Here is a 12,068-nt window from a genome sequence, read left to right on the forward strand (position 1 = left end):
TATTTTATACATATTAGTGTATACATGTCAATCCCAATCTCCCAGTTCATCCCACCACCACCCACCCTCCCCGCCACTTTCCCCCCTTGGTGCCCATACGTTTGTTCTCTACATCTGTGTCTATTTCTGCCCTGAAAACCAGTTCATCTGTACCATTTACAGCTTGTAATTCTTCACCAAAGTAAAACATGTGAGAAATAAGGACAAAACAACACACTTGATAACATAATCCCTAACATGAAGCTTATTATTTATGATTATTTAATTAGAATAATGGTTATAAATCAATTAGCTCTGTTTCTCTACTGAAAATTGTACTAGGGTCAGTGCCATTACTGCCATTGAAGCACCACAGCCTTATGATAGCAATTTTTTGTTTGTTTGCTTAAGATTATAACCACATGAACAGTGAAGAAAAGAGTTAAGCAGCATTAAAATCACAAAGGGCTTTCTTTTTTCATGAAAAATAAAGTTGGTTAGTGTGCTCAAATTACTTGTTTTCTTTTTGAAAGCCCTGCATGAAGAAAACCAATTAATAAAGAATCAAAATATCTCACCAGCCTTTTCTCATTGAAATCAGTACCTCTAAAAAACTTTCTTTTAATATCCTTTTCTTATGCTATTGATTGTTTGTAACTAATCACTTTCCATGTCATCATTGTATGTGGTCCTCTTGTGATAATTATCCCACACTCTCCAGTTTAGTCTGTTGAGCAATCACCACTCTGGTGCAGCTGAAAATTCTCAGGGACACTAGCTTGAATCTCTATGGCACAGATGTCCTAATACTTCATTTTAAAATGGGACAAAGGTTTTACAGAGCCTTGCTGATCTTTTGTCCCAGACACTGGCTGTCTTTTTCATCTAGGACATAATCAAAAATGTACTGTATTAAAAAAAAATGTACTGTGTAAGTTTTTTAACTACAACTTTAGAATTTATACTCTTCAGCTCTTGGAGGAAGACGCGGTCGGTGTTTCTGCGGAGCCTCGGGCTTCCCGCTGTCGCTCCTGACTCACCGCTGTTCTCTCTCGCGGAGGAACAAGTCGGTCAGGAAGCCGCACCGCAGCCATGGCTTTTAAGGACACCGGAAAGACTCCCGTGGAGCCCGAGGTGGCGATCCACCGGATTAGGATCACTCTGACCAGCCGCAACGTGAAGTCGCTGGAGAAGGTGTGTGCCGACCTGATCAGAGGCGCGAAGGAGAAGAATCTCAAGGTGAAGGGGCCGGTGCGGATGCCCACCAAGACCCTGAGAATAACGACGAGGAAAACGCCCTGCGGGGAAGGTTCCAAGACTTGGGACCGTTTCCAGATGAGGATCCACAAGCGCCTCATCGACCTGCACAGCCCTTCCGAGATCGTCAAGCAGATCACTTCCATCAGCATTGAGCCGGGAGTCGAGGTGGAAGTCACCATTGCAGATGCTTGAGCCAGCGGCTCTAATAAATTGATAATCGGCAAAAAAAAAAAAAAAAAAAAAAGAATTTATACTCTTCAATAGTAAGTCACTTCTCTTAAATGACAGAATTTGCTCCTATTTAATTGCTGGAAATTTTAAGCAATTAAATAGGAGCTGACGGTGGATCAATAGTTGTCTTCATTTTAACAGCTCACCCAATAATGAGGAACATGAGAACTGCATCTGGAAGATTTGGTGTGAAAGGAAATGACTTCTGAAAGGCTGACTGATTTATTTGTGCTGATACTGGCACAGACTGCCCTACTTTAGGCAGGATGGTTAGGGAAGGTCTCTTTGAAGACGTACCATTTAAGCTGACACCTGAGGCAGCCAGCATATAAGAGTGGGGTAAGAATGTCTGGCAGCACATAAGAATAAAGAGTTAAGAACAGCATATATATATATATATGTATATGTGTGTGTGTGTGTACATATATATTTGAAGGACATTTTTTTCAACACCCAATCGGCCATTAATACAAATTGAAAGCCTGTTATAATCAAATCAATGTAGTCCTGGAAAAAGAATATCAACAAAGAGATCAATGGAACAAATCTCACAATAATTAAGCACTTAAGAAAGAAAAAGGAAATGCCACAAACCAAAAGAAAAGAGACTGATCACAGTATTTAGAAAGCTTTTCAATTATTAGGAAAACATCAAAATAAATACGTTCTCCCCACACAAAATTAAAAATAAGTTCCAGGAAGATTAAAGAACTAGGTATAAAATGCAAATTAATTAGAAAATAAAAAGAATAAATATAACATATTTAATGATATTCAGATAGGGAAGGACTTTCTAAACAAAAAACGAAATGTAAGAAATTACAAAAAAATTACAAATTACAAATGTAAGAAAAGTATAGTACATTTTACTGCTTAGAAATCTAGAATTATAAACATCAAAAGTCAAAAACTAATGAGCAAATGACAAAAACTAAAAATTATTCACAACTGGGAAAGTACTTTATCCTCACTATTGAAAAAGCCCATAAACGTCAATGAAATACTAAGACCTTACTGTCCCCAAGAGAAATTAACAAATAGGAATATACCAATCACAGACAATATGCAAATTGACAATAAACACATGAAAATGTAAACAAAGAATTGCAAATGAAAGCAAGGTAAGACAAAACTTTTTAATCTATGAAAGAGGTAAAAGGTTTTTTTCAGGCAAAAGATTTTTAAACATTATATGAACAGGTAAGGTGATACATGCATTCGTACATGCCTGATCACCTAAAGTGGTCCAATCCTTCTAGAAGACCGTGTGTCAATAAGTATATTCATCTCTTTTATTTTATAAGCACAAATGTATCATCCTTAGGAAGCAGAAACTATCTTCTAGCAATGTTGCTTTTCTCTCCAAATATAAGGGGGATAATATAGTAATTTGTAGGGTCATTTTTGTAACATTTTCTCATTACAAAGTAATAAATATAAGTGTTAAAACATTTTAAGAATACATAAATGTATATGGGAAAACCTCTCCTATAATTCCTTTGATCCCCTCTGATGAATAGATTCAATTTTTTAACAACCTATCATAGGAAAATAATCAGAAATGTGAAAATGTATTAATAAAGATGGCCATAACAGTAATACATATGACAAAAAAACTGAAAAGTGGGGAGACCTTCAAGATGGCGAAAGAGTAACACATGGAGATCACCTTCCTCCCCACAAATACATCATAAATACATCTACGTGTGGAACAACTCCTACAGAACACCTACTGAACACTAGCAGAGGACCTCAGACCTCCCAAAAGGCAAGGAACTCCCCACGTACCTGGGTAGGGCAAAAGAAAAAAGAAAAAACAGAGACAAAAGAATAGGGACGGGACCCGCACCAGTGGGAGGGAGCTGTGAAGGAAGAAAGGTTTCCATGCACTAGGAAGCCCCTTCACTGTCGGAGACAGGGCGTGGCAGGGCGAAGCTTCAGAGCCACGGAGAAGAGCGCAGCAACAGGGGTGCGGAGGGCAAAGCGGAGAGATTCCCTCACAGAGGATCGGTGCCAACCAGCACTCACCAGCCCGAGAGGCTTGTCTGCTCACCCGCCAGGGCAGGCGGGGGCTGGGAGCTGAGGCTCGGGCTTCGGAGGTCAGACCCCAGGGAGAGTACTGGGGTTGGCTGCGTGAACACAGCCTGAAGGGGGCTAGCGTGCCACAGCTAGCCGGGAGGGTGTCCGGGAAAAGTCTGGAGCTGCCGAAGAGGCAAGAGACCATTGTTTCGGGCGCGTGAGGAGAGGGGATTCAGAGGACCTCCTAAATGAGCTCCAGAGACGGGCGTGAGCCGAGGCTATCAGCACGGACACCAGAGACTGGCATGAGACGCTAAGGCTGCAGGTGCAGCCACCAAGAAGCCTGTGTGCAAGCGCAGGTAACTATCCACACCTCCCCTCCCGGAAGCATGTGCAGCCCCCGACTGCCAGGGTCCCGTGATGCAGGGACAACTTCCCCGGGAGGACACACGGCGCGCCTCAGGCTGGTGCAATGTCACGCCAGCCTCCGCCACCACAGGCTCACCACCGCATTCTGTACTCCTCCCTCCCCCCAGGCCTAGGTGAGCCAGAGCCCCGGAATCAGCTGCTACTTTAACCCTGTCCTGTCTGGGCAGGAACAAACGCCCTCAGGCAACCTACATGGAGAGGAGAGGCCAAATCCAAAGCTGAATCCCGGGAGCTGTGTGAACAAAGAAGGAAAGGGAAATATCTACCAGAAGCCTTAGGAGCAGCGGATTAAATCTCCACAATCAACTTGATGTACCCTGCATCTGTGGAATACCTAAATAGACAATGAATCATCCCCAAATTGAGGCAGTGGACTTCATGTGATTTTGCCTGTGTAGCTTTACTTTTACCAATTGTCCTAGGGTTCTGTCTGTCCGTTTTTTGTTTTTTTTCTTAGTATAGTTTTTAGCGTTTGTTATCATTGGTGGATTTGTTTTTTGGTTTGGTTGCTCTCTTCTTTTTTTTTTCTTTTTTTTATTACTTTTTAATTTTTTTTATTTTCAATAATTATTTTTTATTTTTTATTTTAATAACTTTATTTTATTTCTTTTGTTTCTCCCTTTTCTTCTGAGCCATGCGGCTGACAGGGTCTTGGTGCTCTGGCCGGGTGCCAGGCCTGTGTCTCTGAGGTGGGAGAGCCGAGTTCAGGACATGGGTCCACCAGAGACCTCCCAGCTCCACGTAATATCAAATGGTAAAAGCTCTCCCAGAGATCTCCATCTCAACGCTAAGACCCAGCTCCACTCAACGACCAGTAAGCTACAGTGCTGGACACACTATGTCAAACAACTAGCAAGACAGAAACACAACTCCACCCATTAGCAGAGAGGCTGCTAAAAATCATAATAAGGTCACAGACACCCCAAAACACAACACCATACGTGGACCTGCCCACCAGAAAGACAAGATCCAGCCTCATCCACCAGAACACAGGTACCAGTCCCCTCCACCAGGAAGCCTACACAACCCACTGAACCAACCTTAGCCACTGGGAGCAGACACCAAACACAACAGGAACTACGAACCTGCAGCCTGCAAAACGGAGACCCCAAACACAGTAAGTTAAGCAAAATGAGAAGACAGAGAAACACACAGCAGATGAAGGAGCAAAGTAAGAACCCACCAGACCAAACAAATGAAGAGGAAATAGGCAGTCTACATGAAAAAGAATTCAGAGTAATGACAGCAAAGATGATCCAAAATCTTGCAAGTAGAATGGAGAAAATACAAGAAACGTTTAACAAGGACCTAGAAGAACTAAAGAATAAACAACAAGGATGAACAACACAATAAATGAAATTAAAAATTCTCTAGAAGGAATCAATAGCAGAATAACTAAGGAAGGAGAATGGATAAGTGACCTGGAAGATAAAATAGTGGAAATAACTACTGCAGAGAAGAAAAAAGAAAAAAGAATGAAAAGAATTAAGGACAGTCTCACAGACCTCTGGGACAACATTAAACGCACCAACATTCGAATTATAGGGGTCCCAGAAGAAGAAGAGAAAAAGAAAGGGACTGAGAAAATATTTGAAGAGATTATAGTTGAAAACTTCCCTAATGTGGGAAAGGAAATAGTCAATCAAGTCCAGGAAGCACAGAGAGTCCCAGGCAGGAGAAATCCAAGGAGAAACACACGAAGACACATAGTAATCAAACTATCAAAAGCTAAATACAAAGAAAAAATATTAAAAGCAGCAAGGGAAAAGCAACAAATAACATACAAGGGAATCCCCATAAGGTTAACAGCTGATCTTTCAGAAGAAACTCTGCAAGCCAGAAGGGAGTGGCAGGACATATTTAAAGTGATGAAAGGGAAAAACCTACAACCAAGATTACTCTACCCAGCAAGGATCTCATTCAGATTTCATGGAGAAATTAAAACCTTTACAGACAAGCAAAAGCTAAGACAATTCAGCACCGCCAAAGCAGCTTTACAACAAATGCTCAAGGAACTTCTCTAGGCAGGAAACACAAGAGAAGGAAAAGACCTACAATAACAAACCCAAAACAATTAAGAAAATGGTAATAGGAACATACATATCGATCATTACCTTAAATGTAAATGGATTAAATGCTCCAACCAAAAGACATAGACTGCTGAATTGATACAAAAACAAGACCTGTATATATGCTGTCTACAAGAGACCCGCTTCAGACCTAGGGACACATACAGACTGAAAGTGAAGGGATGGAAAAAGATATTTTATGCAAATGGAAATCAAAAGAAAGCTGGAGTAGCAATTCTCTTATCAGACAAAACAGACTTTACAATAAAGAATGTTACAAGAGACAAGGAAGGACACTACATAATGATCAAGGGATCAATCCAACAAGAATATAACAATTGCAAATATTTATGCAGCCAACATAGGAGCACCTCAATACATAAGGCAAAGGCTAACAGCCGTAAAAGGGGAAATCGACAGTAACACAATCATAGTAGGGGACTTTTAACATCCCACTTTCACCAATGGACAGATCATCCAAAATGAAAATAAATAAGGAAACACAAGCTTTAGATGATACATTAAACAAGATGGACTTAATTGATATTTATAGGACATTCCATCCAAAAACAACAGAATATACTTTCTTCTCAGGTGCTCATGGAACATTCTCCAGGATAGATCATATCTTGGGTCACAAAGCAAGCCTTGACAAATTTAAGAAAATTGAAATTGTATCAAGTATCTTTCCTGACCACAATGCTATGAGACTAGATATCAATTACAGGAAAAAATTTGTAAAAAATACAAACACATGGAGGCTAAACAATACACTAGTTAATAAACAAGAGATCACTGAAGAAATCAAAGAGAAAATCAAAAAATACCTAGAAAAAAATGACAATGAAAACACGACGACCCAAAACCTATGGGATGCAGCAAAAGCAGTTCTAAGAGGGAAGTTTATAGCAATACAATCCTACATCAAGAAACAAGAAACATCTCAAATAAACAACCTAACCTTCTACCTAAAGCAATTAGAGAAAGAAGAACAAAAAAACCCCAAAGTTAGCAGAAGGAAAGAAATCATAAAGATCAGATCAGAAATAAATGAAAAAGAAAAGAAGGAAATGATATCAAAGATCAATAAAACTAAAAGCTGGTTCGTTCAGAAGATAAACAAAATTGATAAACCATTAGCCGGACTCATCAAGAATAAAGTCTGAGAAGACTCAGATCAATAGAATTAGAAATGAAAAAGAAGTAACAACTGACACTGCAGAAATACAAAGGATCATGAGAGATTACTACAAGCAACCATACGCCAATAAAATGGACAACCTGGAAGAAATGGACAAATCCACAATCAACATTGTGAAAATGACTATACTACCCAAAGCAATCTACAGATTCAGTGCAATCCCTATCAAACTACCAATGGCATTTTTCACAGAACTAAAACAAAAAATTTCACAATTTGCATGGAAACGCAAAAGACCCCGAATAGCCAAAGCAATCTTGAGAAAGAAAAATGGAGTTGGAGGAATCAGGCTCCCTGACTTCAGACAATACTACAAAGCTACAGTAATCAAGACAGTATGGTACTGGCACAAAAACAGAAATATAGATCAGTGGAACAGGACAGAAAGCCCAGAGATAAACCCACGCACATATGGTCACCTTATCTTTGATAAAGGAGGCAAGAATATACACTGGAGATAAGACAGCCTCTTCAATAAGTGGTGCTGGGAAAACTGGACAGCTACATGGAAAAGAATGAAATTAGAACACTCCCTAATACCATACACAAAAATAAACTCAAAATGGACTAAAGACCTAAATGTAAGGCAAGACACTATAAAACTCTTAGAGGAAAACAGAGGCAGAACACTCTATGACATAAATCACAGCAAGATCCTTTTTGACCCACCTCCTAGAGAAATGGAAATAAAAACAAAAATAAACAAATGGGACCTAATGAAACTTCAAAGCTTTTGCACAGCAAAGGAAACCATAAACAAGATGAAAAGACAACCCTCAGAATGGGAGAAAATATTTGCAAATGAAGCAACTGACAAAGGATTAATCTCCAAAATACACAAGCAGCTCATACAGCTCAATATCAAAAAACAAACCACCCAATCAAAAAATGGGCAGAAGATCTAAATAGACATTTCTCCAAAGAAGACGTATAGATGGCCAAAAGGCACATGAAAAGATGCTCAACATTGCTAATTATTAGAGAAATGCAAAGCAAAACAACAATGAGATATCACCTCACATCAGTAAGAATGGCCCTCATCAAAAAAATCTACAAACAATAAATGCTGGAGAGGGCATGGAGAAAAGGGAACCTTCTTACACTGATGGTGGGAATGTAAACTGGTGCACCCACTATGGAGAACAGTACGGAGGTTCCTGAAGAAACTAAAAATAGAGTTACCATATGATCCAGCAATCCCACTCCTGGGCATATATCCAGAGAAAAACATAATTCAAAAAGATACACGCAACCCAGTGTTCACTGCAGCTCTATTACAATAGCCAAGACATGGAAGTAACCTAAATGTCCATCAATAGGTGAATGGATAAAGAAGATGTGTTTTATGTATTTATACATATATATGTATACACACACACATACACACACACACACACACACACACACACACACACAATGGAATATTATTCAGCCATAAAAAGGAATGAAATAATGCCATTTGCAGCAACATGCATGGACCTAGAGATTATCATACTAAGTGAAGTAATCCAGACAGAGAAAGACAAACATCATGATATCCCTTATATGTGGAACCTAAAAAAAAAAAAAAAAAAAGATACAAATGAACTTATATACAAAACAGAAATAGACCCACAGACATAGAAAACAAACTTATGGTTACCAAAGGAGCAAAGAGTGTGGAGGAGGGATACATTAGGAGTTTGGGATCAGCCACCACTCTCAACAGCATGTTTGGATAGATGATTAGGCCTGAAGTGCTTACTTTGTTAAAAGAAAGGTATTAAACAACCATTTTATTAAGATATGAAAATGAGAGACAACAACAAGGAGAAATTTAAGTGCAAATTAAAGCAAAGACTACTTTAAAAACTTTAAGTCAGTAAATCTGCATGACAAAAAACTTGTAGAAAATCTAAGAACAGCATGATGCTGTAGTAGTATCTCCTGAGCAAATGAGGAAGGTGATTTAAGAGACAGGTCACCTGCCAGAGCCAGGTTTTAACACCTTATTTCTAGAACTTTTATTTAATGTTTATTCATCAAATTTCTATACCACTTATAAATTCTCTGAATACTTTAATGACTCATCCCATGCCTCAGTGTGTGAGTGTCTGATCTTACCAAAAACAGTTTTGCAAATCACAGTATTTTTCTGAAATGTAATCTCTAACCTGGGTTGGCAAGGGAAGTCCATAAGAAAGTTTAGTACTGTGGTTCCAAAAATAATAACAATAATAAAACAAACAAAAAATCACACGCAATTCCCTTTTAATGGTTTAAAGTCAAGCATTCTTTAAAAAATTCTTTCATATCTTTTCAAAGTCCTAACAATAAAGGAAAATTCCTTTACAAATCCACCACTGTTTTGCTATAGACACTTGAACTGAGTGGGAAAGATGTGACAAGTCAAGTCAAGATATTGGTACACAGAGAAAAGGAAACAATACTCCTATACCGCTGCTTTAGCGGGGCCTGTTTGTGCTTAGGAGTATCACATCGATACCTTGTATTCCCGAATATTATACCCATCCTTCCTCTATGTTCTTATCATCAGGGATAAAACCTTGTCTTCAACTGCTTCTACTAACCTGCTTGTAAGAAGCAAACTTTCTCATCACGATACTCAGAACCCTGAATTCTCCCCGTTCTCCCTGCGTATCAACCTATTTCTGGCTCCAGTATCTGTCACTTCCGAGAGCACATCACCTGTTAATTCTTTTCTGAAAGATCAGGCTCTCTTAACCTCCCACTGTGTCCTAATAATCCATAACCACAGGGGACACCCCGATATTTGTTTCCTCAACTCCTGGGCTGCCGTCATGATATCAAAACAATCATGCCCCATGAAAATTCATGCTGAGGTGTCATGGCAAGATCCTCTGCTACTTTGTAATTCTCATATTCAACATGTATTGATAGTTCAAAGTAGCAGAAAAGAAGAGGGGATGTTAGCTTCAAGCACTGGCTGGGCTCAGAAAGACTGTTTACTTTAGGTCAGAGAGAGTGCGTATTTATTGCAGACAAGAAGGAACTAACAGAAAGTGAGCAAAGATTATGTGAAAGAAAATTAATGGAGACAGAGTGCAGAGGAGGGAACCAGAGCTTAAATCTGTGATAGAAATAAGAAGCGAGCTTGGTGAAGGAGAGACAGTATCTCCTCTGAGTCAGAAGAGACGACGACAAGAACACAGGTAACTGCTGAGGTGATGAAGGTAACTGAGGGGTCCCAGCATAGACTTGGTTTCAGTAAAATGAGAGCAGGACAATTACACAGGGGTGGGGATTGGAGTGATGGAGAAAGTACTAAGGGACTTAAAAAAGAGACATACTTGTTCTGAAGAGAAGGAAACCAGAACTTTTCAAAGTCACAGAGGAGAAAAAGCAGCAGCTGTATTCTGCACAGCAGATATCTACAGCCTTCACAACAGACTATCTCAAGGAAGCTGCAAGATGCCTGGAAAGTACGAAAATGATGTCAAGAATGGTTCTGCTAAAAGTGACAATTTTGTCAAAACTGACTGGAGAGTGTGGCAAATGTTAATGGTGAAATATGGGGGATGGGTATAAGGAGGTTCACTATACTATTCTCTAGCTTTGTGTACCTTTGGAAATGTTTATAATAAAAAATGTTTTTAAAAATTGCCTAGCCATCGTATGACCTCAGGAGCAATGGTTATCTTCCTCAGAAAGCTCAACAACTTGCCAGAACTTTCCAGAAGGTTTTAGGAATTTCAGAGACACAATTGCATACGGATACATACACTCTAGAGGACTGCAAAATTCAATGACAGGGAGGCAAAAAAAGTTTCTAGTTGACGAGGATCTGTCCCAAATTTGTTCTAAGGAGTGAGAAACACAAGTGAGCATTAAAATTAGGCTAAGCGTGTCAGGCGTGACAAACAGGGCCAGAAGATGAAAGCGATGAGGACAAGTATTTCAACTAAGCATATGCCTGAAGAACAATATTATAAAACTTACTTCATCTCCAGAACTTCCTCTAAGTGTTTTCTTCTCTCGGCCCGAAGGTTGGTCAAATGAGTTTCCTTCTCTGCCAGTGACTGCTGAGTGCAGGACAGCGTCGCCTTCATGGACTCCAGCTCTTGTTTTACCTTCTCCATGGCCATCAGTAACTCCTCCACCTACGATCAATACAGAAAAGACAGAAACTGAGCATCTGGGTCAGGTATAGTCAGAGGAGCTGGGCAGTGGGCAACGCCTGGGTCCACAAAATTGAAGACACACCCATCAAAAATTCTGTACTCTCGCAGGATCAGACATAAATGGCAGTGAAAGAAATACATCTCTCATCTTCCCTCCACTATAATTCTTCTCAGTTTAGGTCCAAAAAACCCTCATTTTCTTTTTGACAAATGTAAGGGCATCAGAAGTAACAGTGTGCCAGAAACAATCCCTTCGAAGGAATTTATTTGGAAACAGTCCAGAAACTTCCATGGAAATAACAATACAATGCAGATAAAAATATAAGGAACAAAATCATAATAAATATTTCTAGAACGATTTTAGGAAATAAAAGCCATAAACCTGACTAATACCAGATGCAGAATAAACATAAATGAGTCATGTTTATTCGTTCAAACTAAGATTCTTCTGTTTATACCATTACAAAGAATTTCTTGTTAAAGAAACAGCTAGAATTCAATCGGATAATTTCCTGCTCTAAAGCTAGGTAGGTAGAGATTTTCTGAGGAAGGCAGGAAGAAAAGAAAAAAAATATATGACCAGATAGAGAAGAGACAGAATGCTTTTAAAAGACCTGTAAAGGACTTCCCTGGTGGCGCCGCCCGCGAGGACCGGGACCGCCGTCCGCGCCGCCCTCCCTCCCTCCCCGGCCGCCGAGGCGAACCGCGGACAGGCCGCTGGCGGGGTCTCCCGGGCCG

The 12,068-nt window shown here is 39.8% G+C and overlaps 2 protein-coding genes across 2 annotated transcripts in view; one reads left to right on the forward strand and one right to left on the reverse strand.

Moving 5' to 3' along the window:
• The window catches only part of LOC103007546 (ELKS/Rab6-interacting/CAST family member 1-like), a 231,571-nt gene that overhangs the window by 169,872 nt on the left and 49,631 nt on the right, over positions 1-12,068 (reverse strand). The window contains 1 exon segment of the mRNA XM_057539332.1: positions 11,149-11,309. Within this exon segment, the coding sequence (XP_057395315.1) occupies positions 11,149-11,309 (161 nt within the window).
• On the forward strand, positions 956-1,474 carry LOC130706658 (40S ribosomal protein S20). The gene has a single exon (XM_057539333.1). The coding sequence runs from the start codon at positions 1,072-1,074 to the stop codon at positions 1,429-1,431; it is 360 nt and encodes a 119-aa protein (XP_057395316.1). The 5' UTR covers positions 956-1,071; the 3' UTR covers positions 1,432-1,474.

Source organism: Balaenoptera acutorostrata, unplaced genomic scaffold (assembly GCF_949987535.1).
Source record: "Balaenoptera acutorostrata unplaced genomic scaffold, mBalAcu1.1 scaffold_371, whole genome shotgun sequence".
NCBI classification, from domain to species: Eukaryota; Metazoa; Chordata; class Mammalia; order Artiodactyla; family Balaenopteridae; genus Balaenoptera; species Balaenoptera acutorostrata.